This window comes from Pteropus medius, unplaced genomic scaffold (genome assembly GCF_902729225.1).
Source record: "Pteropus medius unplaced genomic scaffold, Ma_sr-lr_union100, whole genome shotgun sequence".
In the NCBI taxonomy this organism is placed as follows: domain Eukaryota; kingdom Metazoa; phylum Chordata; class Mammalia; order Chiroptera; family Pteropodidae; genus Pteropus; species Pteropus medius.
The window spans coordinates 1,798,772-1,824,366 of NW_024346065.1; the positions used below are offsets into that span (position 1 = coordinate 1,798,772).

General features: G+C 31.1%; 1 protein-coding gene across 9 annotated transcripts in view; it reads left to right on the forward strand.

Annotated features, from left to right (window-relative positions):
• GPHN (gephyrin) overlaps positions 1 to 25,595 on the forward strand; it is a 390,537-nt gene that overhangs the window by 191,929 nt on the left and 173,013 nt on the right. For 4 of the 9 annotated variants that reach the window (XM_039875256.1, XM_039875253.1, XM_039875254.1 and 1 more), the window contains exon 8: positions 418 to 525. The exons of the other annotated variants lie outside the window; for them this stretch is intronic. In XM_039875256.1, coding sequence (XP_039731190.1) covers positions 418 to 525 — 108 coding nt within the window. The remainder of the gene's footprint in view (positions 1 to 417; positions 526 to 25,595) is intronic. 9 annotated transcript variants of the gene reach the window in all.

Below are 25,595 nucleotides of genomic sequence, written 5' to 3' on the forward strand. Positions count from 1 at the left end.
GGATCATAGAGACTTTTGAAGTGTCTGTTCAGACAACCAGTAAGTAGTTCTTTCACTGAAGACCAGGTGATTCTGTCTCCAGATATGTTTAATGATCCATTAAATTCTTACTTAAGACTAGTAAATATTTAAGTTGTGTGTGAGGTTTGTTTTGTTTTGTTTTTATGGAACTGATTGGTGAAATAGGTACATTTAAAGATCATTATATGTTCTTTCTCTTTTACTCTTAATTAAAAGAGTAAAAAGTATCATCAATTTCAATGTTAAGAAAAAAAACTTCTAGCATTTGAAATCTAAGCTGATCTGACATTTCATTGTTCCATTTGTTTTCACCCTTTTTCCTTTCTAGTCATTTTGCTTGTATAGTTTCATGTTTTCCTGTCACTATATTCATAGTTGTTATGTGTTGTGCATTAGAAGCATCCATTCTACACCAGTCCTGCTGTTATCATGGCACACGGTGAGCAGCCCATCCCTGGTCTCATCAATTATTCCCATCATGCAACAGGCAGTGCAGATGAACGGGTAAGACAAAGAGGCTTTTGCATTAATGATTCTGCAAGCATACAGCGTACCTCCTATCCTTGGAGATAGGCTATAATATATTATGAAAGATGTGTTTTATTCTGAAGGATCTTTGGCAGTGGTTTTTTGTGAAAATGTAGGTGCCACTGAATATATTCCCTCAAGGAATTTAATTTAATAGAGATTCTCTTGTACCTAAAGTAGTATCATTAAAATTCTGTAGTATGTGGCAACGAGCTTTCATCACATGACTTCCAAAATATTCATTGCTCAGGAGTTATTTTTTTCTTTAGCAGTTTCATCACATACCTTTAAATAATGTGGCTTAATTAAAGTAATTCCTTTAAGAGGCTCACTTTAAGTCTTAAAATCTAAACAGATTTGTCAAGCTAACCTTGTTTTTTTTTGCTCATGATTTTACATCTTATTTTCTTTTCCTTCACTATGTTCTCATTACAACAATTTAGAGAATTGAGTCTTAATACAAATTCTGAGATTACTAATCTTCATATAGAAACTTGTAATGATACATGTCACTTCTTTTAGTCCCTGACTGAACAATATTTTGTAAAAAGTGCCAGGCTAGAAAAGATTAAACTGATAAGTATAACTGACTAAGCAGTGATAATTTAGACCATGGCAGCCAAAAGAAAAAAAATCAATTTCAATCCCTAAAATAGATATAAAACAAGAGGACAAAGGAAGTAATAATGTAAAATTTGGCTTTAAATACTTAGGAAGAACAAGTACCAAGAATTTGGTGGAGGGGATGTATGGATGGGTGAGGTACTAGTATCAATAGATTCTTGGGAGATAGGCTATCAAATGAAGACTTTAACCCTTATATTTAATAAACCATGCCTGGTTGGAAATAAATTTGGGTTAGTGAAAGGCCAAATAGAAAATTTAAATATTGGTAAAATTATTAATGAATTTTAGTTGACAATTATGTAGCTTTATTATAAATTATAAACATTTCCAGACGTAGCTTTATTATAAATTATAAACATTTGAAAATATATAAGACTTGAAGCAGGACTGTCTTTTGTATTCTTATCTTATAAAGCAATCTTAACAACTATAATAATCATCCTTGTTTTCAAACTAAAGTATTTGGAAATTTTATATTCATAACCAAACTTTTAAGTTTTCATATTCTGAGTTTCATATTATTACACCAAAAATTATTTTAATGACTGTTTTTTAGTTCTCTCAAAAATTTCACATAACTAGCACCATTCTAGTTGCATGGGAAGGAAATTAATTATTACATACAATAGATTCCTTATATTATTAGGGTTTCATTCTCTGGAGGAACTAGTTGAGAATGGCTATTTACATGTTCTGACTACACTCATACAGCATTACCCAGGAAATTCTCATTTATTAATTGATATTTAATAATCCTTTGTAAGTAGTAGTTATGATCTTTTTGATAGATAATTTAGTTTTGTAAGTAGACTTACATTTTTGTGCTTCCTTTGACAAATGATAATCAGAACTATACATCAAAGAGTATAATGTTTTAATTCTCAGACCTAGCATCCATAGAAAAGAATGAAAAAGAAAAAACAGGTAACAGAAAATAATGAAAAGAAAGGCTTTTAATGTTCTTAGTGCTCCTAAAGAAGGCCACTCTATGAATGCTTAGTTGGCAGTAACTTCATTAACCAGCATCATTGGTTCTGAATGTCCTGGTTTGTTATCAGGGTTTTAGATCTCTAAATGAGAACTATCATTTGCAATATCTCTATGAACTATTTGGCTGGTTTTTATAAGCTTTAAGATGAATGTGAAATTTTTAAATTAATTTTGAAAGGAAGAATCTAATTACCTCTTAAAGAAAAAAATCACAACTTTCCTCGCATTCTGAGGCATGTGAAGCAATGTGGAATAATGTAAAATTATGCAACTTAAAATCGGAAGAACTCTCTCTAAGCCCTGACTTTACCACTTAACATCTGGGGCAAATTACTCAAGATTTAAGGTTCAGTTTCTCATAAGAGGTTACTCATTTATACCAAATAATACATATGGGAGGGAAATTATAATTTCGTAAATTTAGAGTTTAATATTTACAAAATTCTGTCCCAATACCAAACACTATGCTTGGAGTTCCGAATGCAAAAATAAATATATTGTTCCAGCCCGTAAGTTCACAATCTAACTTGGGAGTTCTTTTTATTACTTATTTACTTTCCTAACTCAGTTGTCTACTTATGATCAAGAGAGTGAAACCTGATTAATGTTCTTACTCTTCAGTAGTTAGTTACTAGTGATCTGATTACTAGTTTTTGCCAAACTGATCAAATTGCTTTTTTAGGAAATAAAGAAGCTTGAAGAATATCTCTTATAATGGATATTTGTTAGTTGCCTCTCCAGCAGCCATTTACCATTTCCTCTTTCTAACACTGTACTGCATTTACCAGTCATAATAATTAGGGGGTAGGGGAAAATTGACTAAACCACCAGGATAGCTTGGCTCAATATAATCAGTATATCCATTTCACAGAGCCACAGTTTTTAGTTCAAGGAATATATAATTAAGACCTATCGGAGCAAGGCAGTCTCATCACTTAGGTTTTATTTCAACTAATGGGGAGCACAGCCTCTCTGTTTCTTACTGGATATTAATGAGGAAATATATAACCTCAAGAATTGCTATCTTAGAACCATGAAAAGAATGCCTGCCGATAATAGAATCAACAATAAAGGAGCAATCCTGAGAAATGGAAAAGAGAGGTGTTGGGTCCTGTTCACATGGTTCAAACTGGTCATTCAAGCCCCTGTTGAACCATATTTACCTCTTGACATTTTAGTTACATAAGCCAATAAATTCCTTATTTAAAAAAATCTAATTAAAGATAGAAATGGGTAGACTGTTGCCTGCAACCAAATAACATCTTAACTAATATACCTCAATGTATACTGCACATCAAAGAGATGAAAAGTCTTCCTTATAATTACTGAAGTATGTCAAATAGGAATCCCCGAAGTTTCATATTTGAGCAAGAATCCTGATTCAAAAGGGTAGAGAGATAGGGGAATGTGACACAAAGGAGAAAAAGAAGGAAAATAAATCCTGCCCCTTTGTGCTTACTAAGTGTGAAGGTCTTTTCAAGGAGCCTGGATCAAAATTTGAAGAAATTACAGCTTGTGCTTTGCAGCCTCATGCAACTGATAGGTTCAAAATCCAAGTCATAATGACAGGCCAGGAGGAATTTGAGACAAAGAGGAAAGATACCCATGGAGATACATAATAGGAAATTTTGTCTCACTGACAGAAATTAAATCTTCTGCAGAAGTTCAGCACAATAATGATGTTCCCCAAGCTCCATTGAATACAAGAAAATCTGCTGCTTGCCCTGGAAAGAAAAAGAGTTGCTTATTTCCTTTTGGTAAAGGATATGGAGAAAACAATATGTTGAATTCAAATGGCCGATAAGGAAGAGTTTATCTTCCTGGAGCATTTATTTGGAACTTAAGAAAGAAAATGCTGAGAATTAGCAACCTGCCACTCCTGTAGATTTGCCTAGAAATAAATGACACTGTTACAGAAATCCAGAGATACTTATAAAGTTTTGATAAGAAAATTGAAGAACATTTTATATATATATCCATATTGTTTCTTTCTATCCATGAGGATTTTGGTATATTAAAATAACACTATGTTCCAGTCACTCTTCTAAACATCTTACATATATCAACACTTTACATGCATTGTCATTTTACTTATGAAAAAATTGAAACACAAACAGGTTAAGGACATATAACCAACTAGTGACTGAACTGGTATTCAAGACCAGCCAATCTGGTTTCCAAATTGACATTCTTGGCTGCTATAACACCTCTCAGCACAAGAAAGAAATAGGGTAAAGTTCTGGGAGATGACCGACTAGTTATAAATTCCTCTCAAAAATGAGAATTGGGATATTCGGACCTTGGTTGGAAACACTTGAATTATAAAATGTATTGCACAACCTAAGAATTATAAACAATAGAATGTGTTTACTCTGGAAGTTTACTGATCCAAGCAACCAAGCTTTAAGTTTTAAGGACCAGTAGAGTGAGAAATATATTTAAATAAATCCATGAAACCAAATACTTTGGAGGACACAGTATGATATGTGTTAAAGATTAATATTTTTAAAGGTTGAGTCATTCATAGAAATAAAATAAATCTTTGTCAAAGATTCTATTTAATTAATTAATGAAAGAACAGTAAGCTGTTAAATCTAGTTCAGAGAAAAATTCAAAGGACACATATTAACATTCATGAAGGCTAGGATGAATTTATAAATAGATACAAAATGTGATAATATACACAGGACAATAATCAATTATTTCTCTTTAGGATAAAATTAATTTGCATTCTATAGACAAGAATAATTTACATTAGTATCCATTTCCTATGGCTTGCAGAGTTGTAAAATAGTTAAACACAATGAAAAGTGCAGATTATCTAGGATATTTAATAATCTTTCTTTCCCATTTTCCTGACTACTCTCGCCGACTCCCTTCCCCACCCCATAATCATAATAATCTCAAAGATGATTCTTGAACTCAAAAGAATGACTGGTTTTATTAGTTTGGGCCTGGTTATTTATATAGGCACATCAAGATATTAATTAACTATATAGCCTCAATGAGTTTCCTTTGCAAATATAGAGGCCACAAAATTAACTTCTGTCTGAAAGTTTTCATTGGAAATCTCAGATTCTACTTTTAAAAGTTTTCATTTTTGCCATCCCAAGATTAGGAAACCAAGCACTAGAAACTCTCTTCACCCTATTTCACCTGTAAGTACATATCATTTAGATGAGTTCCTCTCTTCTCCAGGTCACAAACATTTCATTACCATATATAAGTGACCTTTTTCTACCACATATAAGGCTGAGACACTCTACCCCAGCTACCAGGTCATTTTTCCTGGGAGGATTTTGTAGGCACTGGCTTCATGAGTACAGCCAATCTTTGTTCTTCAAAAGTGGAGTTCTGTCTGATTAAATGAGCACCATTTTCGAAAGTGATACTCCAGTTAAGTCCTTGATTCCATCATCACTTTGTCCAATTATTTCCTGTTAAAAAGGAAGAAATTCTTATTAAATCTATGGAATCACTATATAGTCAAGACAAGTTATGAGACAGTAAGAGTTCCTGACGTCTGGGGGAGTCATTGAGAGTCAAATATCATTTTAAATGTTTCATTTCAGTTTTAAGAAGTCAAGATCTACTAAATTGTGTGGGTGTATGGGTTATATATAGCTTAAAAAGAAAGAAAAAGAACTTCCTCACATATCAGAAAAGAAAACATATGAAATAACATCAATAATATTACAAATAAACAGCCTGAAAAAAAAATTCTTCTGTTTATTTCATCCTATGCAATTAACTCTTATTCCACTGGATCTTAGCAGTCTGTTAAGTTCCAGCTCTAGCCTATAAAGGGTTTTAGAAATACTAACTCAGCCACTGTTATAGTCTTAAAGTTGTCTAAGCAATGTCACTTCAGAAGTCTGTACCCAAGAGTATATTCTTTTGAAGTATCAGTAGCTTGAAGTATCTGGTACAGTTCTTTGTTGAATACACAAACTGTGAACTATAGCTTGTAGCATAACTTCCGGGCAAGCATCAAAATTCATCTGTAGATGACAGAGACCTTATAGCTATGGTTATTTGCTGTAACCAATATCAGAATGGAAGAGAGTAAAATTCTTTATAGGGGATAAAAATATAACTATTTCAAGAGTTTTGAGCAGTGTTTCCCCTTAGTGTAAAGATATTATGAACAGGGAGAAGTTGACAGTTTTCCAGGGACTTAACACAAGCATACAATTTCTGAAATAGTAATATTAATAACATTTTACTTATATAAATTTGACCTAGAGAAAGCTGGCCTTCTCTTTTGATGCACCAACTTCCCATGAAATTATAACAATTATAACTTATCGAACAAACCTAATTATATCTTTCATTGTTCTTTTTCTATGCTGAAAGAACAAATTTTTGTAATTTTCTACAAGCCTGCTGGGAAAACTCAAAGATAATTTTAGTTGAAAAGATACCCTGAAATTTTTTTAAATTTGTTCTATATTTAGGATTTAGTTTTGAGTTGTCAGACGAAATTTACACACTTAATTTACAATAGGATCGTGGATGCCTGAGAAATAATTTTTGGTTGCCTCTTTAATTAAAATGACAATAAAAAATTATAAGAGCATAAAAGGTAATGCAGTTGTTAAGAATTAGCTCTTTCATAAGTGAGGAACTTTTATTCTTTGGTTTTTTTTTTTTTCCTTTAAATACTCAAGCATATAATAAAGTTAACATATAGTACAGGCGATTATTCTGATTAGATACAACATCTCTGCTATCTGAGCATATTACATAGCAGATAAGGGCACAAATTAGTAAGCCAAGAACAAAAAGTCTATAAAAATTAAGTGAACTTGGTAGATATTTAATACATTTTATAACTTATTTACAGGCTCAAGTATTAAAAATCAAAGGAGATAAACTTCACTTTTCAAGTTTTAGTCTTCAGTATGTTGTTTCATATATTCTTGAATAAACTGATATTTTACTTTGCCTGCAGTTCTTTCTCATATGATCCACAAGATGAAAAGTATTTTCATAATTATATGATGATATAATTTATTTAACATGCAATGTGTTAATCATTGCTTTTTTAATGAATTAATAAGAATTTAAAATTTTTGTTTTGATTTATAATTCAGTAAATATTGATAGTTATAACTCACATGTATAAAAGCTGTAGTTCTAAATAAAAATTAAATGTCTATCATGGCCATGGACAATAGACTAGTGGTTACCAAAGGGGTGGGGGACAAGGGAGGAGGTAGATGGAGTGAAAGGAGTCAAATATATGGTGACAGAAACAAATCTAATTATAGGTGAAGAACACACAATGCCATACATATATGCTTTACTGTTGAATTGTATACCTGAAACTTACTAGACTTTGTTAACCAATGTCACCATAACAAAAAAGTAAATAAAAAATAAAATAAATAAATAAATAAAGCACACTGCCTAATCCATGCTCAAAAAAAAATTAAATGTGTAAAGGGTCCACAGACCAAAAGTTGGGGAATTACTGCTTTAGGACAAAACTTTTTTTCCCTTAATAAAAAGCAAAAGCACATGATCAATTGTATTTCTCTATTACTATTGCTCCTACTATAGTCTCAGTGACTCATATTAATTATAACTTTTAATGAAAGTCACTTATATTTCACAGAGAAAACCTGGTGGGTAGGTAATTAAGAACTATCTGACATACATGTGTTTTAGCAGACAACAAAACTCAAGAACATACATAATTTTCTACATACAACCCTTTGACTGCTTGTTAAAGTAGCAAAAAAGACCATGTTCACAAACATGACACAAAACTCTAGCATCTATATAGCAAATAAAAATAAGAAGGAAAAGTATATTCACTGAAAATTATGATAATTAATCAATGCAACAAAAGAAAAAGGAGGCTAATGGAACTTCATCAAAATTAACAACTTGTATATCAAAGAACACTGTCAAGAGAGTGAAAACGCAACCGACAAAGTAGAAGAAAATATTTGTAAATCATGTGTCTGGTAAAGGATTGCTATCTAGAATATTTAAAGAACTCCTGCAACTCAGTAACAAAACAAAACAAAGAACCCAATTCAAAAATGGGTAAAGAACTTGAATATATATTTCTCAAAAGAAGATATACAAATAGTAGTTTGCACACTAAAAGATATTCAACATCACCAGTTATTAGGGAACTGCGAACCAAAACCACAATGAAATACCATTTTACATCCATTAGCACGGTTATTATTAAACACACACACACACACACACACACACAAATAAATGTTAGCAAAGGATGTGAAGAAATTGGAACCCTTGTACATTGCTGAAGGAAATGTAAAATGGTGCAGCCACTGTGAAAAACACTTTTGTGTTTCCTCTAAAAGTTAAATATGTGACACAGCAATTCCACTTCTAGGTATATACCCAAAATGAATTGAAAGACTCATGCACCATGTGCATAGCAACATTATTCACCAAGGCCCAGAAGTGGAAACAACCCAAATGTCCAATGATGAATAAACAAAATGTGATATATATACACAATGGAATATTCAGTCATGAGAAGAAATTAAGTTTTGTTAAATGCTATAACATGGATGAACCTTGAAAACATTATGCTGAGTTAAATAAACAAGACATAAAAAGACAAATATAGGATTCCACTTACATGCCATACCTAAAATAGTGAAATTGATAGAGACAGAAAATAGGATAGAGGCTGCCAGCGGCTGGAGAAAGTGAAGGATAGTGAGTTATAGCTTAAAGTACAATGTTTCTCTTAAGGATGATGGAAAAGTTATGGAAATGTACAGTGGTGATGTTTGCATTACATTGTGAATACTTAATACCATTGAATTATATATTTAAAAGTGGTAAAAATGGTAAATTTCATGTTATGTATATTTCACCACAATAAAAAAATAATTGTGATTAGTATATAATGTTTTTTAATTTCATGTTACTTAAAAATTATCTAGGCATCTAATGTTTATTCATTTATTGACTAAATTAGATGTCATTTCAAATTTAAGTTACCTAAAGATCATGGAAATTATCTTCAAACTGACATGCTAAAAACAGACATCGTTGAAATAAAATTTGTCAGAATGTTTCGATTTAGTCGAACATAAATATATTTTTTATAATTCTAAGTATTCTGTAGGAGTAATGTTAGCTTGTTCAATCAGCAAACTTGTGTATGTTTAGAGACAGCAACACAAGAAAAACAAAGTATAATTGTATTATTTTTAACATTGATAACTTTTAAATAACTTTTAAACCAAATTATTAAGCTAGCCTCTTTCGAACTTGGATTCTTAAAATATTTACGAGTTAGTTTTTATTAGATTTTTTTAAATCTGGCATGTTTGAAATATTATTATAAATTCAGTTTTCTTATTTGGGGGAATTTGAGATATAATTAACTTATTTAGGCATTTATTTATCTCTAGAAGCCAGTCAGAACAAACCTCCTTTAGTTTAATAGACAATATAGGTCAATTAATAATTTCCATATAATGGGAAACATTTCACATTCACATAGTAGGTAAAGGCCTTTCTAAATTGCAGCCACACGGACACAGAGAACTTATGGTTTCAATTCTACAACTTTAGCCACAGTTCCAGAATAAACACAGAAACAAAAATTTTTCCCCACCAAAAAAAAAATCAAAGATCTGTTCTCCTTCCCAGAGGATACCAAATTCTTAATGTTTTTGAGCTCAAATTGAAGAAATAGACAAATGAAAAGGACTGTAAACAGGTTTTTCTTTCATCTTTCACCTAATAGAGAATAAAAATCTGTAATGTATTTACAGAGATCACCAAATGATCGAACCGTAAAACCAAAGCCCCAAGCATTGCTGCCACCAATGAGCAATAATTTCTTGTCAATACACTAACTAGAAACAAAGATAAAACACAAATCAATATAATGTTTTTTTGTTTTTTTTTTTTTTTTTTTACAACCTAGAGAAACACAGTCATTTAAGTAGAATTATGTTGGCATTTGGGATTCACCTCTGATTGACAAGAAAAGATACGTGGCTTAAGCAATTGCTTTAAATGTGCTCTCTTCCAGCAGCATATTTTATTGGTTCTAATAGATGAATCCACTGGGCATCCTAGTGAATGATCTCTAAAACTGTTAAACATTTTTAAAGGTAAAATTCTGTTACAAATGCGAAATAAATACATATCAAAGTTGTTAATTCTTTCATTAATTAATGAGGGAACCAGAAAGATATTACAACTGGTTCACAGGAATATTCAAAGAAAGCAAATATATAGACATTAAGAATGCTGAAATGAATTTACAAATAGGTATAGTACTTGGTTACTTTCGACAAAACAGTTCACTGCAGTTCCATGGTATAGAAGAATAATTTAGAAAAAAAACCATTTACATTACTATCAGTTTTTACAATTTAGCTTTATAAAGTAGCTGAAATATTGTGAACAGTACAAATAATCCAGACTGGTCTACTACTCAGGGCACCTGGTGACATTTTGTGTCCTTTTCAGTTCTTTCACAATTTTTCCTGACACAAAAGAATTGCAATGATGCATGGATGTTTATAAAAAAAATTAACTTTTTTGTTCAAGATGTCCATTTGCCTAATGTGCATTTTTATTGTTTATCCTTTTTTGTTTGTTTCTACTTATATGGATGCCACATAGCAGGATTTTTTAGAAGGCTGTATGACCTTTAATAATAAATAAATGTTTGATTTTTCTCAAAATTCAAATTAAAAAAGCCAAGAAGTTTTTATATCACTACTGTAATTGTTAATAAAGGAATTGACTTGTTAAGATGCCAATTGTTTTTTCCTAGCATTGACCTTTGAGTAATATTGTGGAGTAATTATATATGTATGTGTGATGAATTATTAATAATTACTGTTTGGGCTATTATATGTTCTCATAAGTTTTTCACAAAGCTTACTGTTATTTTATCAATAAAATGGGAAGCTATGTTAAAATAAACTACATAGACCTTTTTTCAAATCTGGGAGGCAATATGCATTATATTTTACATAAAAACGTGAGCTTTGGCATCTGATAGTTTTAGTTGTTAATTATTAGCTCTGACATTGGGTGAATTGCTTCTCCTTTGTAAGCCCAAGCCTTTTCTAAAATAGGAATAATAATGGTATTAACTAACGCCTTTGTTACTTCATGAGTAAGGTATGAATATTAGAATAAGAATATGGATATAAAAGCACTTAACACAGTATCTGGATAAAAGTAAACATTTAATATTTGGGGATTGATAACTTCACTGATACTAACTCAACCTTCAGATGTTACTAATACAATTCTCCCTTCAACCTCTTCTTTCCTTTTCCCAACTGAACAATCTTTTCTTTTTCCTTCTTATTCACCTCTTAACCATCTTTTGAGACCTAGCTCAGCAAGTGCTTACATTTTTATAAATAATGGCTTCTTATGAGAATGTGATCAATGTTGCTGCCTTGCTCCAAAGGCACATACACACAAATGTTCTTAACCCTACTCTGCCTGGCTAACTTCTATTAGATGTTCTTTCTGTCTAATATAAATATCTCTTTCTCACAGAAAGACTTTTCTGATCTGCCAACCCAAATTATTCCTGCAGTTATTGTCTCATAGCACCTTGTTTTTTTCCATTAGAGCACTTATCACAAATTATAATTATATGCTTATTCATGTGTTTGATTTCTATGTATGTAGACTGTAAGGTCCATGAGAATAAGGATCACATCTCAATTTATGTGATCTATCCAACATCTAGCACAGTTTGGCACATAGTATATACTGTATAAATATTTTTTAAGTATGTTCCATCAAAAAATGTAATGTATCATCGATCTCTAAGGAATAGATGTCCATGAACTAAGTTCATAAAACATATAAAACTAAGATAAGGGGAATATAACCAATAATAGTGTGATAACTTTGCACAGTGACAGATGGTTACTAGTCTTAGAGTGGTGATCACATTGTAAAATATATAAATGTCAAATCACTATGTTGTCCACCTAAAACTAATATAATATTGTATGCCAACTATATTTTAATAAACATAAATAAAGATATATTTATATATATAATGCCCATGATGTATAAGGACTCTTCCATGAAATAGACAAATTATCAGCATATTCCCTCCCTCTAGTAAGCCAATTCATTAAGCAACTATAGTAATAATGATAATAGATAATTTTTGAATGCTAACTATATAGCAGATACTATTCTAAGTGTTTTATATATACCATCATAAATTGATACTAGAATGCAGATATCAGCAAGATTATACCTTTTTATTTTCCCAGAAGACAAATTTATATGGGAAAACATAATAAGGACTCTGATTAATACCATTGAGAACAATAAAAATTCTGAATAATTTCAAACAATGGGAGAATAATTTTAATAAGTAGAAATAATCTTTGTAAAGAAACAAACTCATGAATATTTAAGTTTTTACATTTATTAAAAAAAGGTTATAGTCATACCTTAATGTTCACTGTCTAGGCAAAATCATAAAGTGGGTTTTCTTTATATATATGAATCATAAATTCTTGTGGATTTTTTGTATCATTGATATTAATCTAAATTCATGTCATCACATTTATTCTTCTTAAATTCAGCTAATTCAACTGATCAGTCTAGCCTAAGGAGATTTTTTAAAAATCTATGTTGGCCATTCAGTATATTACTTGTCTTTTCTAGCTCTGTCACTTACAAATATGTTAACCATACTTCATTCAGGTCACTGATAGAAGTGTTTTTTTAGGTTAGGCTACTGCACAAACTTCCAGAAACCCTGTTGGTTACACTTTGTTAACCAGCTAACATATATTTGTCTTCTAGACCATCAAACCCACTTTCACTATCTTGTCCACAAGAATTTTATGAATAACTTATCAGGTACCTTATGAACTCAAGGTTTGATAGTTTTGTTATTTAGTAAAATTTTCATTATACTTAATCATAGCTTCTAAAGGATCAGTACCAGAAGCTCTGAAAAGATACATGATGTATATTTTCTGAAAGAACCCATTTAGGTATTCATATGTCACCTATTTTTATTATTCAGATCCTAAATTGTACACTGAGATATCTAGTAGGATTTTTAGGAAATGCAACCTGCCTTAAAGGTCTTTCAACAGAAAAGTTATTAGGAAAGGGTATCAGGAAAGAGCTAACCACAAAGATAGACAAGAACACCAAAAGCCTTACATATGGAGACTGACAAATTGTGGCTGTGGAAGCCATACTTCATATATGGCTACTTTGGGAAGCTGATACCAATTATTTTAAATGTGCTCACTAGCTACACAAAATTAAATCCAAATAACAGATATATCTTCTATTGTCTTAGTCTTGCAACTTTTCTGTGAGTTTAAACATTTTTCAAAACAAAAAATATATATATTTTAAGTGGTAAAAATAATGATTGAAAGGAGAAATACATGCTCACTTATAAATTTCCTTTGCATCAAAATGTAAATATGTGTGTTTTTACTATTGGCATTCTTACTAGTATTTCAAAAGCCTACAAAGTTCAAAAAGGAAAATAATACATTGGCTACGTATTCTGATTTTGATAGTATAACTCTCCACTTCTTTTAGAAGTGTTCACCCAATCAGTCAAATTAGCTTTAGGACTGTGAAAGCAACATAGAATCAGTACTGTTCCTAAGAAGGTATGTATTCCCATTATAATTTCCCTTAATGAGAAAAATTCTGTTGTTTAATAATTCACAGTTGAAATTACATTGCATATCTACAGAGGGTTTTAGATCAACTGGGACAGATTGTTCTCTCCATGCTATCAGTTGCATAAGATAATAGGAATACAGATTAGTTCTCTGAAGGTAGGAATGTTTTTTCTTTTGGAAATGATTTTGCATTTCTCCTTCTCATTTATGCTTACTTAACCCACTACAAATTCTGCTTACTCTAAGTGGATTCTCAATTCTCCTTGTCAAGTCTTTGGTTCATCCCTTATTGACACCTTTATGTACATTGATGAGTTGCAATTTTCAGACCTTTACGTTTTTTCATCTCATTTCCCCTATTCTCTCCTCTCGCTTCTTGTTATGTTAAAATAAAGACCATCAGGGTTAAACATCTGTCCTTTCCGCTTTAACTATTTTTCTGAGTTACTACTTTGGTCCTGTCCTATCTCGAGGAGAGCATGTAATTCTCAAAATTAATGACTGCTTTTATTATTTCATTATTAAGGAAGTAATTAAGTATCAAGTATCAACCATATGTAAGACATTGTGCTCATTCTTCTACATTTCCCTAGTTATTAAGTGCATTGACCATTCTCAGTTTTTGAAACCATCTCTCATATGTTTTCCTTACTAATTTTTTAATTCTTTAAGTAACATATGAATGCATTCTCCTTATTAAAAAATAAAAGTAAAATATAGGCAAGATTAACATTTACTTTAACCACCCTCTCATCTCATTCTCATTTGCCTTCACATTCCCCCAGAAGTAAAAACTTTGTAATCAGAGGAATATCCTTCAAAACTTTTCTGTACTTTTCCATACAAACATAGTAAATAAAATCCTAACAGTTTGTAAGTGATTGTGTGTGTGTGTGTGCACGCGTGTGTGTGTTTGTATGTAATTAAGAGAGCACCTGACAAGCTGCTTCTAAATTTTTATAGAATGGAATTGCAAAGGACCAAAAAGAACCAAGATACTCTTGAAAAAGAAAAAGAACAAAATGAGGAAATCTGCTCTATAAATATCAAGACTTAAAATGATATAATTAAAGTAGTGCATTATTGATATAAGAATTGACACTTAGACCAATGGACTACAATATACGACCAAAACACCAGCACACATATGGACACTTTGTATATGACAGAGTTTGTACTACACATTAGTAGAGAAGTTCTTTTTAAAATAAATGATGCTGAAGTAACAGGCTATACATTTGAAAAAAAATTAAATTGGTCACCCTATCTTTGTACAATATATAAAATTAATTCTAAGTTAATTAGAGACCTAAATATGAAAAACTAAAACTTTTATATTTTGATATATGACATTTTTATTATGCTGGATTAGAAAAGGGTTCTTTCTTAAATGTAATTGAGTTAAATTGACATAACATAAAATTCAACATTTTAACTATTCTAAATTGTACAATTCAGTGGCTTTTAGTATATTCACAATGTTGTGCAACCATCGCCTCTAATTCCAAAATATTTTGTCAACCCCCAAAAACTTCATACTCATTAAGCAGTTACTTTCTATACCCCTCCCCTTATTCCCTGGCAAACACCAATTTACTTTCTGTGTCTATGGATTTGTCTACTCTGGGCATTACATATAAATGGAATCATACAATATGTAGCTTTTTATGTCTGGCTTCTTTCACTTACTCTACTTTCAAGGTTTCATTCATTTCTAACATGTATCAGTACTCCTTTTTAGGGCTGCACAATATTCCATTGTGTGATAAACCACATGTTGTTTAGCATTGTTCAATTGATGGACATTTGAATTGTTTTCCCTTTTTGGGTATAAAAGTAATTCTATTATGAGCATCCATGTACAAGTTTTTAGTTGGACACCAGTTCTCAGATCTCTTGGATATATACCTAGGACCAGAATTGTTGGGTCCTATGATAATTCTATGTTGAACTTTTTGAAGAACCACCTACTTTTTTCCATAGAGCTATACCATTTTACATACCTACATGCAGTATATGAGGTTTCCACTTTCTCTACATGCTCAAAATTTGTTATTTTTCTGTTTTTAAAAATTCTAGCCATTGAGTGGGTGTGAAGTGGTATCTTATTGTGGTTTTAATTTTCATTTCCCTAATAAATAAGGATGATGAACATCTTTTCATGTCCCTTGTTGGCCATTTGTGTATCATCTTTGGATAATTACCTATTCAAGTCTTTTGCCTCTTTTTAAAATGATGATTTTTTAAATGGGTTATTTGTCCTTTGTTGTTGAATCAGAGTATTCTTATATATTCTGGACAATAGAACTATATCATGTTTGTGATTTGCAAATATTTTCTCTCATTCTGTGGGTTGTTTTTACAACCTTTCTTTTTTGTTGTTTTCTTTTTATATTTTTTCAATTTCTTTTTTTAAATTTATTAGGTTGACATTGGTTAATAAAATTATGTAAGGTTCAAGTGTACAATTCAATATTAGATCATCCCTTATTGACTCCTTTATGTACATTGTATGTATGTATATTACATTGTGTGTTCACCACCCAACGTTAAATTTCCTTCTATCACCATATATTTGACCCTTTTTACCATTATCTACCTCCTCCCCTCCCCCTTTTCCCTGTAGTAACCGCTAAACTGTTGTCTGTGTCTTTGAGTTTTTGTTTGTTTGTCTTGTTTGTTTGTTGTTTCAACCTTTCTTAATTACTTGGATGCACAGAATTTTGATGAAGTCAATTTGTCTAAATTTTCTTTTGTTTCTTATGCTTTTAGTATCATATTTAAGAATCCATTACCAAATCCAAGGTGATGGATATTTATTCCTATATTTTCATCTAAGAATTTTATCATTTTAGCTCTTACATTTAGGCCTTTGATCCATTTTGAGATAATTTTTCTATGTGATGTGAGATAAGGGTCAACTTCATATTTTTAAATGTGGATATCCAGTTTTTGGGCACAATTTATTGAAAAGACTATTTTTCCCATTAATTGTCTTGACACCTTTGTCAAAAATCAGTTAACCATAAAGGTAAGAAGATTTATTTCTGACTCAATTCTTATGCCAATATTACATTGTTTTGATTACTGTATCTTTGAAGTAAGTTTTAAAATTGGAAAGTGTGAGTCCTCTTTCTTTTTAGGATGGATTTTTCTATTTTTGAAAAAAATGTTGGGATTCGATAGAGATTGCATTGAATCTGTAGATCCTTTTGGGTAGTATTGTCATCTTAATATATGTTTTCTCATTTGTTTACATCTTGTTATGTTTTGTAATTTTCAGTGTTCAAGTCTTGTACCTCCTTGATTAAGTTTATTCCTTAATATTTTATTCTCTTCGATGCAAAGGTAAATGGGATTGATTTTTTAATTTCCTTTTTAAATTTTTCTAGTATATAAAAGTACAACTGATTTTAATGTGCTCTTCATGTATCCCACAATTTTGCTGAGTAAGTTAGCTCTAATAATTCTGCGGATTCTTTAAGATTATATATATATAAGATCATGTCATCTCCAAGTACAGATAGTTTTACTTCTTCCTTTCCAAATCGAATGCCTTATATTTCTTTTTTGCCTAATTTCCATGGCTAGAACTTCCAGTGCAATGTTGGAAAGAAGTATCGAGAGCACACATTCCTGATCCTGCTCTTAGGCGAAGGTTTCAGTTTTTCATCATTAAGTAGGATGTTAGCTATGGGTTTTTCATAAATGCCCTTCAACCAGGTTAGGGATGTTGCCTTCTACTCCTAATTTTCTTAGTGTTTTTATCATGAAAGGGTATTCTACTTTGTCAAATGCTTTTTCTACATCAATTGAAACAATCATGTGGATTTTTTCCTCATTAATTCATTCTATTACATTGATTTTATTTCTTATATTGAACCACTCTTACATTCATGGAATAAATCCCCCTTGTCATGGTATATAATCCTTTTAATATGCTATTAGTTTCAATTTTCTAGTGTCTTGTTTAGGATGTTTGCATTTATATTCATAAAGGATATTGGTCTATAGTTTTCTTTTCCTGTGTTGTCTTCCTTTGTATTTGGTATCACAGTAATATTGGCCCCACACAATGAATTAGGAAGTGTTCCTTCCTCTTCTGTTTAATGGAAGAGTTTGTGAAGGGTTTGTGTTCTTTAAGCATTTGATAGAATTCTTTAGTGAAGCCATCTGGTCTTGAGGTTTTCCTTCTTTGAAGATTTTTTTTTTTTAATTACTGATTCAATTTCTTGTTATATGTATATTTCAGATTTTCTATTTCTTCTTGAATCAGTTTTGATAGTGTCTGTGTTTATAAGAATTTGCCCATTTCATCAAGATTATCCTATTCGTTGGCATACAGTTATCCATAGTTTTCTCTTATATTCCTTTTCATTTCTGTGAGATCAATAATAGTAAAGTCCCTGCTTTTATTCCTGTTTTATTAATTTGGATTTTCTCTCTCTTTTTTCTTTGTCAGTCTAGCTAAAGCTTTTTCAGTTCTGTTGATCTTTTCAAAGAATCAACTTTGCTTTTGTTGATTCTTTTAGTGTGTTTATTCTGTATTTATCTTCACTGTAATCCTTATTACTTCTTTTTCTTTGCTTTGGGTTTATTTGCTCTTCTTTTTTTCTAGTTACCTAGTGTCTCAGGTTAGATTATTGCTTTTAAATCTTTCTTTTTTAAAGTAGATTTTTGCAACTGCTTTACACTGAGCACTGCTATTTCTGCACCCCATAAGTTTTGGTATGTTATGTTTTCATTTTCCTTGTGATTTCTTCCTTGATTTTTTATTTAAAAATGTGTTTAATTACAGTGTATTTGTAAATTTTCCAATTTCTTTCTTTATTGTTTTCTACTTTCCTTCCATTATGGTCAGAGAAGATACATTGTTGGATTTTAATATTTTACTGAGATTTATTTTGTGGCTTAATATTTGGTCAATCCTGGAGAATATTCCATGTTCACTTGAGAAAAATGTGTATTATCTTGTTATCAGGTTGATTGTTCTCTACATGGTTGTTAGGTCTAATTGGTTTCTACTGCCTGTTGTTCAAATCATGTTTTACTTGTTGATCTTCTGACTAGTTGTTCTAACCATTATTGAGGTGGAGAACTGAAATCTCCGACTACTATTTTTGAACTTTTTTCTCTTCAGTACTTTCAGTTTTTGCTTCATATATTGTGGGGCTCTGGTTAGGTGCATGTATGTTTATACTTGTTTTACCTTCCAATAGATTGACCATTATAGATTCATAGATTCATAATAGATTCATAATAGATTCATCATTATATGATGTTGCTGTCTCGGAACAGTTTTTGTCTTAAAGTCCATTTTGTCTGATATCATTATAGGCATTCCATCTCTCTTTTGGACCTTTGCATGAAATATCTTTTTATATTTCTTCACTTTCAACCAATTTGTGTCTTTGGATCTAAAGCATGCCTGGATCACTGTTTCAATCCATGCTGCTAGTCTCCGCCTTTTAATTCACTTACATTTAATGTAAAATAACTGATAAGGTGAGATTTCTTCCAGTTTGCAGTATGTGTTTTATTTATCATTTATATATTTTGTTTCTCGTTTCCTTTATTACTTCCTTTTTTATTAATAGATATTTTCTAGTGTACTATTTTGATTTTCTTATTTCTTTTATCAAATATGTTTTAGTTATTTTATTAGTAGATACCTATGGGTTTCACATAATTTATAATAATCTGGTTTTAATTAATACCGTTAATTTAAATATTGTGCAAAAACTTTGTCCCATTCTCTCTCACATGTTATTTTCACAAATTATATATTTACGCATGTGTGCCTATGAACACAGATTTATCATTATTGTTTTCTGTAGTTTTCTTTTTAAATCATATAGGAAAAATGAAGATTTACTACCCAAAATATACAATACTGATTTTTGTATTTACTTATGCAGAATACCAGTGTTATTTCTTCATGTGAATGCCACATTACTATATAGTTTCCTTTTACTTCAGCCTGAAGGACTCTATTTAGCATTTCTTATACTGCAAGTCTGTCATTGAACTCTCTGTTTTTGTTTATCTGAGAATGCCTTGATATTTCCTTTATTTCTGAAATATTTTGCCAGATATAATTTTTTCGATTGACAGATTAATTTTTTTTTCAGCATTTGAATATGTCATCACACTGTCTGCTGATCTCTTTGGTATCTTTTGAGAAATCAGCTGCTACTCATTGAAGATACCTTGTATGAGTCGCTTCTCTTTTGCTGTCTTTTTCTTTCACTCTTAAAGTTTGATTATAATGTCTTAGTATAGATCTCTTTGAGTTTATCCAACTTGAGATTGTTGAGCTTCTTAATGTGTAGATTCATGTCCTCAAATTTAGAAAGCTTTCAGGCATTTTTTTCTTCAAATATTATTTCTGTCTCTTTTCTCTCCTTCTGGAACTCCTATTATCCATATCTTGGTACACTTATTGGTGTCCCATAGGTTTCATAACCCCTGTTTTTATTCTTCATTCTTTTTACTTTCTTCTCCCAAAACTGAGTGTACTAAATTGATTTATCTTAAAGTTCATTAATTCTTTTTCTGCTTGTTCAAATATGCTGCCGAACCTCCCCTGGTGGATTTTTCATTTTATTTATTATATTTTTCAGCTTTTGAATTTCTATTTAGTTCCCTTTTATGATTTCTGTCTTTTTATTGATATTCCCTATTAGTGAGGGATCATTCCCATGTTTTCTTTAGCTCTTTGTCCATGGTATCCTTTAGCACTTTTAGTATATTTTAAACACTTGATTTAAAATTTTTGTCTAGTCAGGTTCAATGTCTGGGCTTTCTCAGGAACAGTTTCTGTTTATTTCTTCTTCTTTCTCCTAAATATAGGACATACTTTTTTTGTTTCTTTGCATACTTTATAATTTTTTGTTGAAAACTGGATATTTTGAATATTATAAGTGGCAACTCTGGAAATCATATTCTTCATTCTCCCTGGGTATGTTATTCCTGCTTTTTATAATTGTCATTTATTTGTTGGTTAACTTCTCTGAAGTGTTTTTGTTAAGTCTGTTATTCTTTGTCATATGTGGCCACTGAAGTGTCTGTTGCATTAGCTTCATGGTCAGTTAGTGGTTCAACAGAGATTTCCTTAAATGCCTGGAAAAAAAAAATATATATGTGTGTGTGTGTGTGTGTGTGTGTGTGTATATGTATGTGTATATATATATACACACATATATATGTATACATATATCTGCATATATATGTATGTATATATACATATATATACATATATATGTATGTATATGTATGTGTGTGTGTGTGTGTATATATATATATATATATATATATATATATATATATATATATATACAGAAAAAGAAAAAACTCCCATTCTTTGCAGATGGGTTATTTGTATATATCAAGGCATGTCTTCAACACTCAGCCAGGCAGTTTACAACTCCGCCTTACCCTTCACTTCCTGATTGTGCAGAGTCTGAAGTTCAGCAAGAAGTAAAAGATTAGGTGAAATCTTTTAAGGATGCACCTAGCCCTGGGCATAACATGAACTTCTGGATTCCCAGGAATATGTGGGAACTTTTCAAAGTCCTTATTCATGAGTTTTTCAGTTAATCTATTGTTTGTCCCAACTGTTATTCTTTGCCAGGACAGCAATGGTTAATATATCTGTTTTTAAATTTTTAGATAATTATGACCCCCAGTTAGCTACCTGAGCTTTGGGAGATTTCTAAGTCAGGGGAGATAAAGGCAAGCCCTTCAAGTATGTCATTCATTGAACCACTAGATGTGTTGAAACAAACAACTACAATTTTCGAGACTAAGGTTTGTTTTTCAGTACAAGAACCTTTACCAGGAATGTGGACCATATTTTCAAGGCCCATGCTGAGCTGCATAGTAGGGGATCGGTTGGGTTTTTTGTTAGTTGATTAAGCATTCACCTGATTGCTAAAAACTTTTGATTAATTTTTAGATTTCTGGTAAAGTTGATTCTGACATTTTTTGGTAGTTTTTTTAATTTACTTCTTTAGTGGAGGGATGGACTTTTTGCTTTCCCAACTGTGCCATTTCCATTGATGTCACTCAGGAAGAATTCCTTTTAAGATACAAAAATTATTAATTATAAAGAAAATATTGATTTAACTAAATTAAAATTAAAATATTCATCAAAAGACGTGATAAAGTAAGAAGACAAGCTACAGAGTAGGAATAGATATTAATACCATGTAAACCTGATAAAGAACTCGTTATCCAGAATAGATAAAAAGATATAATAATTCAATAAAAAACAACAACCCAATAAGGGGAAAATTGGACAAAGACTTGGAACAGAGACTTTACAAAAGAGAACATCTAAGCGACTGATAAACATGAAAAGGTGCTTACTCTCATTAACAGCAAAAGGAAAATTAAAACTACAATAAGATATTGTTACTAACTAGCAGATTTGAAAAAAATTAATACAGTACTAGGTATATGTACGTTGTGGAGGAAGAGCAACTGTTACCATGCTCTTTTGATAGACATAGATTGGCTTAATCAATTTAGAAATTTGTATTTTAAAAAAGATATTCATGCCCTATGACAGCAATTCTGTTTCTGAGTATATATGATAGAATTAATCCACATGGGAATCATGATACTTTAACAGAAATGTTCATAGTAGGATTGTTCAAAATATCTCCAAAATGTAAACAATACCAATGTCCATCAACAGAGTAATCCATATTCACTTCCTCCTTTTCCTTACATCTAACTTTTTTCTTTACCTCTTACAATCATGTATCTATCTTTATCAATTAATTGAATAGCTTTTTCTCAGGCAAATAACGACTACCTCCATCTTGTTCTTTAGTGTGTTTCTTTCCCTTTTATCTGTCTTAGTATATATCAATATGATCTTTGTCATTAGGAACTCATCTGTTTCTGTAGCTTCCACAACCATATCTCTGTAAATACTTTATAAATCTCTATCTCTAGCATAAGTTTCTTTTTTGAGATGGGTAGAAAATTTATTTCCAGGCTACATGATAAAATAGCAAATTTATGGTTGCCATTATTAACTGGATCCACAATGATGGCTGATAATTCCTTTGCCAAATCCTTAATTATCTTCCATGCTCATACATCTCAATGCATTTGTTCCAGTTTTTACGACTCTCCTAAAATTATCTTTCCCACTTTCACTTCCCTGTTTTCTCTTCAATAAATCTTCCCTCCATGCACCAAAGAGTAATTTTGAATGTCTCTCTTCCTTTCCTACAAATTATCCTGGTTTATCATCTTTATTTGCTTCTTCAACTTATTTCTGCTCTTTTTTACCTTACTGGTAACTACTTTAGTTGGTAGGTCTAATAACTTCTTTTCAACTCTCATCCTACTCCTGTTCTCTCCAATATTTATATTTTTAATGGCTCCTTGAAAGTTTCTTTTCTTTTTCCTTCCTTTATTTTCACTATGTCTTGATTTTCCTCTTTTGTCTCTAACAGTTTCTTAAAGAAAAGAAGACCAAATAATTTATCTTCCAAATTGAAATACTTTTGAAAGTAAAAAGATGTGCTATTTAATAATTGAGCCAGAATAATAGGTATAAATCCAGACTTTTCAAGGAAAAATAAGATGTATATTCATCCCATTTACAGATTTTTCCCCTGATTCTTTTCTCTTTAATATGGATATCACCTAGAATTTTAACTCTTTAATATGGATATCACCTAGAATTTTCAACCTTTATCTTACATACTCTCCTTGGGTGATCTGAAATGTTTACTCTTTAATATGGATATCACCTAGAATTTTCAACCTTTATCTTACATACTTTCCTTGGGTGATCTGAAATGTTTACTTTAATATGGATATCACCTAGAATTTTCAACCTTCATCTTACATACTCTCCTTGGGTGATCTGAAATGTTTGCATGACTGCAACGACCACCTCCATTGACGATTTCGAAAGTATATGTTCAATCCCAGACTCTTTCCTAAGTTCTAGACCAATGTTTCTAGTAGCTCATTGGGTATCTCCAGACTATTAATCCAAAAGGATATACCCCAAAATTTAAACTTAATTCTTCCCCCTCAAATATCCTACTGTTTTGTTTACAATCATAAACAGGAGAAAAAGAGATGTGTAATAACTCTGGAGATATATATATATATATATATATATATATATATATATATATCCATCCACACTACTTTGCACACGTACTTCAATAGGTACTGGACACACACATGATGGTTCTATCATTATAACAATGCATTCTAGTATAGGAGATAGACATTGATCAAACTATCACACATATAATGTAATGTAAGTGTGGTAATTGCTATGATGGAGAGGAACATGGTGTCCTGTGAAGTATAATAGGGGCATTTTATCTTCCTTCTAATACATGGCCTTTTTTATTAGACATAAGTGGCAACATATAGACTTCTAAGTCAGAATACTTCCATTCCTTTAAAATATTTTATCACAATTTAATACTCAAATGTACTGGCAGATGGAACCATTTTTTTTTCTTAGAATTCCCATTGTTTTTCATCTTAGTTATGGGAGTATTTTTCATAAATCACATAAATTGTCAAGCCCTGAAATGGTGACAGTACCATTGGTATTGAAAATGTTGGTATAGAAACTAAATAAAAGAACTTCTGTGAAATAGTATTACGTCCTTTGTGAGAAAGACATGATACGTAAGATCAGGAGTACCTTTTTAGTCACAAAATCTGGTCTACTGCCTCCTTTTCACATAGAAGTGATATTTGTTGATTAAATGTTAATTGTTTATTTTGTCATATATTTTCCCCTTTTGTGCACAAAACTTGAAATTAGAAGACCTGTGCCCTTTAGAACTAGCCCAGAACATGAGCTAAATTATGCATAGTTCAAAATAATAAATTTTATAATCAAAATAAATATTAATGATTTTAAAAATAAATCCACATTATTCGTCCTTATATTTGTTTGTTTTTTTTAGAATAGTTATACTCAATTGCATCGATCTTTACCATGTTGATAGGAATCATATAATAACAATAATAATAGCCAACATTTATTATTTACTACTTGGAAGTGATAGATAACTTATATACATTATCTTATTTAACCTTCAGTAGTAATCCAGTGAGGTAAATGCTATTATTATCCTCATTTTTTAGATAAAATAAATGACAATTAGAAATATATCTGTCAGTGTCCCAGCAGAAGTCATAGCATACTTAAATGAATAATTGAGAAGAGTTTAATAAAGGAGTATGGTATTTACAAAGGTTTGGGCAGATTTTAGGGAAAACAACCAGACATAATGCAATGCCCTGGGACTAGTAGTAGTGGAAGCCATTAATACTCCTAGTCTAGTGGAGCAAAGGGAGGTTGCTGCTATTGGAATCCAGAAAAGAGCTATGAGCAAGTGCCATCTGACAGGGTCTGTGATCCTACTCAACCTATGATGACCTAGTGGAGAAGAAGCTCAGGAAATAAATACCAGACCTTGCTCTCCTCCAACCCTTCAGTTTCCTGACAGTGCTTCCCATTGACTGAACCCAGCTGGGACCCAGAGAACACAAAATAGCTTGTCGATTCTATCTATACAGGTCATCTTGGAGTAGAGAGGGTGAAGAAGGGTAGAGAATGAATCTGAAAGGGAAATGGAAAATATCTAGCAAATAATAAATATTAAATGACAGAGTCAGTACATGAATATCAAACACTTTACTTCTAACCATAATGTTATTGTTATTAGGAGCTCTCATAAAAACATTTAATGAAACATTATT